This window comes from Perca flavescens, chromosome 8, assembly GCF_004354835.1.
Source record: "Perca flavescens isolate YP-PL-M2 chromosome 8, PFLA_1.0, whole genome shotgun sequence".
Lineage (NCBI taxonomy): Eukaryota > Metazoa > Chordata > Actinopteri > Perciformes > Percidae > Perca > Perca flavescens.
The window spans coordinates 37,066,120-37,070,011 of record NC_041338.1 but is presented as its reverse complement, the minus strand read 5'-3'; the positions used below and the strand labels follow the sequence as shown (position 1 = coordinate 37,070,011).

At 47.1% G+C, this 3,892-nt stretch overlaps 1 protein-coding gene across 1 annotated transcript in view; it reads right to left on the bottom strand.

The window, feature by feature from the left end:
- Positions 1 to 712: 712 nt before the first annotated feature.
- Positions 713 to 3,892, bottom strand: part of LOC114560308 (zinc finger protein 609-like) — a 71,208-nt gene continuing 68,028 nt past the window's right edge. Inside the window, 2 exon segments of the mRNA XM_028585605.1 lie at positions 713 to 800; positions 3,454 to 3,532. Coding sequence (XP_028441406.1) covers positions 3,459 to 3,532 — 74 coding nt within the window. The 3' untranslated portion in view covers positions 713 to 800; positions 3,454 to 3,458.

Here is a 3,892-nt window from a genome sequence, read left to right as displayed (position 1 = left end):
GGCGTTAACCAGCGGACAGAAAAACTGACGACTGAAGGTTCTGGGCAGACGGGAAGTGACGCCGCTGCCAAGAACTGTCTGACCCGCCAAGAACTGTCTGTCCCGCCAAAGAACTGTCTGACTCGCCAAGAACTGTCTGTCCCGCCAAAGAACTGTCTGACTCGCCAAGAACTGTCTGTCCCGCCAAAGAACTGTCTGACCCGCCAAGAACTGTCTGACCCGCCAAGAACTGTCTGTCCCGCCAAAGAACTGTCTGTCCCGCCAAAGAACTGTCTGACCCGCCAAAGAACTGTCTGACCCGCCAAGAACTGTCTGACCCGCCAAGAACTGTCTGACCCGCCAAGAACTGTCCGACCCGCCCAGCTCCACAACAACAGCTGCTGCTCCTCAGTGCGTCAAGATAGTATCTCAACGTGTCTCCACCCGCAAGGTCTTCTTTGTCCATGAGCCAAAACCTCTGCCGCCCAGCACCCTGGTACCGTCTGGAACTAGCAGGACCAGTGGAACCAGCAGGACCAGTAGAACTAGCAGGACCAGTGGGACCAGCAGGACCAGTAGGACCAGCAGAACTAGCAGGACCAGCAGGACTAGTGGAACCAGCAGAACCAGTAGATTTGAATCCTCTCCGAGTCTTGGCAGTCCAGCCGGGGTCAGAGAATGGCCGGCTGGAGGACCGGGCGGAGAAATCAAACGCACACAAACACCATTGAACTGATGTCGACACCGAAATGCTTCCTCACAGGATCCAGTCACATGACTCGGGGCGGGCGGCGGGGTGGAGATCAGCCAATCAGGTGTGCCTGCAGACAGAAGAGAGGACAGGATTGGTCAAGAGAGGGAAGAAAGTCAACATGCAGCGCCTGTGACAGCTGTGTGTCCACTGCATCCTTTATTATTAACATTACAGAGCTGAACGTGAACGTTAACGTCCCGTTTCACACTGAGGGCAATAAACATTTCTCTCAGTCCTTCAGAAAGACAGACAGGCAGACAGACTCTCAGGCAGACAGACACACACAGACAGACTCTCAGGCAGGCAGGCAGAGAGACAGACAGGCAGACAGACTCTCAGGCAGTTAGGCAGAGAGACAGACAGGCAGACAGACTCTCAGGCAGGCAGGCAGAGAGACAGACAGACTCTCAGGCAGTTAGGCAGAGAGACAGACAGGCAGACAGACTCTCAGGCAGGTAGGCAGAGAGACAGACACACAGGCACACAGAGTTAAGTGTTAGAGTTGGGATATACATATAGTAAATTAGGTACGTGTGGAGGAATATCAAGGATCCAGACTAACTTTTTTTCACTAGGAGCACAGTGGCCCCCAACTGAAAATTTCAGGGGCGCAACCAGAAAATTCAGGGGCACACACCGTAAATCAACATGCTAACCAAAATATTCACATTTCTACTAATTTCCACTGTATTACTAATAAATACTTTGATAATAGATGGGGAAATTACAATGTGCTGTTTCAAATTCATTTTATTTTGCACTTTTGAAGATGCAACATAGGTAAAGAGACAGCCCCATCGCTGTCATGACAGTAAAAAAAAAGAAAATATATATTTTTCTTATTATTGCATTTGTATATTATTATATTTTAGCCTGTTTTATTTTCATCATGACTGTTTTTAATTCTCTTTAATGTTGCATGTAAAGCTCTTTGAGTTGTCTTGTTGCTGAAAGCTGCTGTAGAAATAAAGCTGCCTTGCAAGCTCAGCCTGTCAGTCAGTCATCAGGGCACCGAACCCACCGTTGTCCCCGCTGCTTGTGTCACAGGAAGTTAATATCATATCGCAGCGAACGATGTCTGCGTGAAGTTATGAAAAACTGTAACCACGCTTGCAACCACTATCGGTATCGCCGTGACTCACTCTGACTTCAACCAAACTGCAGACAGTTTACTCCGTCCGCACCTCTCCGTGTGTGTGTTTGTGTCAGAGCTCTGCTCTCTGTCAATTTTCAGAGAGGACAGATAAGCTTGCACTTACGTGCTCAGGTACCGACATTTAACGTGTAAAAAAGGGGGGCAAATTTAGTTTATTTATTTAAAGAAACAGGGACAGCGTACAATAAACATTAACCCCAAGGGGAGAGATGCATAGTACCAGGTTTTAGCTCAAGAGCTAATTTTCACCTGTAGTCCCTGGGAAGGCTGATCTAAACTGAAATACACAATACATCATACATACATGAATAGTAAAATTTACATTAACCAAATAAATAAAATATAAGGAAAGGTCATATTCAAACCTTTCATGTACTCAGATCTACTCTTATAGACCTCAGAACAGACACTTACACACACACATACATATATCCAGTCACATGTGTGTACAAATTTGATTTGACAAACGTGTAAAAGTTTGTGCTTCCTATTAGGACTGTCCTCGACTAAAAGATATTCTTAGTCAACTAACACTTATAAGATTTTGTCGACTAATCGATTAGTTGATTTAATCGACAGAGCTGTGAGCTTTGAGATGTGGTTAAGACTAGAAAAGCACAATATAAATGTAGTTAATTAACCATCTGTAAAACTGAGTTTCTCCACAATTAATCCTGCAAAAGCACCACTTTAAATCTTGTGTTTACCATAAATGTGCTCAGAAGTTTCTTGGAAATAAGTAATTAAGCATGAATAAGCATAAAAAATGAGGAGGCAAGGAGGCCGCCCCCCCCACCTGCAGTTCTCCTCCCCTCTGGCTCAGCACCAGGGCTACATGCCCCTACATGCACGGCGGACGCTGGTGACAGCCACGGCCACGAGCCGAGCCACCCCGGCTACAGAGGCATGCCCTCCGTCCTGATGCAGAACTACCCCGGTAAGAGGGACGAGATGGTCCGATCTAAAAGAGGGGCCGCGCTGTAGGGCTGTCCTCGACTAAAGAACTTCTTAGTCGACTAACACTTATAGGATTTTGTCGACTGATCGATTAGTTGATTTAATTGACAGAGCCGTGAGCTTTGAGATGTGGTTAAGACTAGAAAAGCACAATATAAATGTAGTTAATTAACCATCTGTAAAACTGAGTTTCTCCACAATTAATCCTGCAAAAGCACCACTTTAAATCTTGTGTTTACCAGAAATGTGCTCATGAGTTTCTTGGAAATGAGTAATTAAGCGTGAATAAGCATAAAAAAATGACTAATCGACTAAAGAAATCTTAGTCGACTAAGACCAAAACGACCGATTAGTCGACTAATCGACTGAGAGGTGGCAGCCCTACTTCCTATCAGCTCTGTGGGCAACATATTCCACTGACGAGCGGCCACACAAGAAAAAGCATTTATTCCAAATGTTGTCCAAATTTGCTGGTCGCACATGTGCGGCTGGATGTAAAATTCAGTCGCACACTCTCAAAGTTTGGTTGCAAAATGTGACCATTTGGTCTCAGTCTGGAGCCCTGGGTATGCAACGTTCAGGATGTAAAAAGGTGCGAGTGACTTACCGTTCTCACCTCCGTGAGGGAGGGTACATGGACGGGGCGGATGCTTGCTGACTGGCGACGATGGCTGAAGAGGAGAGACCTGGGGGGGGAGGGCAGAGAGGGAGAGAGAGAGGATAGAGAGAGAGACAGAGGGGGGAGAGAGAGAGGATAGAGAGAGAGACAGAGGGGGGGGGGAGAGAGAGAGGATAGAGAGAGACAGAGAGGGAGAGAAAGGAGGGAGAGAGAGAGGATAGAGAGAGAGACAGAGAGAAAGAGAAAGGAGGGAGAGAGAGAGAGAGACGGAGAGAGAGAGAAAGGAGGGAGAGAGAGAGAGAGAGGATAGAGAGAGAGAGAGAGAGGGGGGGGAGAAAGGAGGGAGAGAAGGGGGGAGAAAGGAGGGAGAGAGAGAGGGGGAGAGAGAGAGGATAGAGAGAGAGACAGAGAGGGAGAGAAAGGAGAG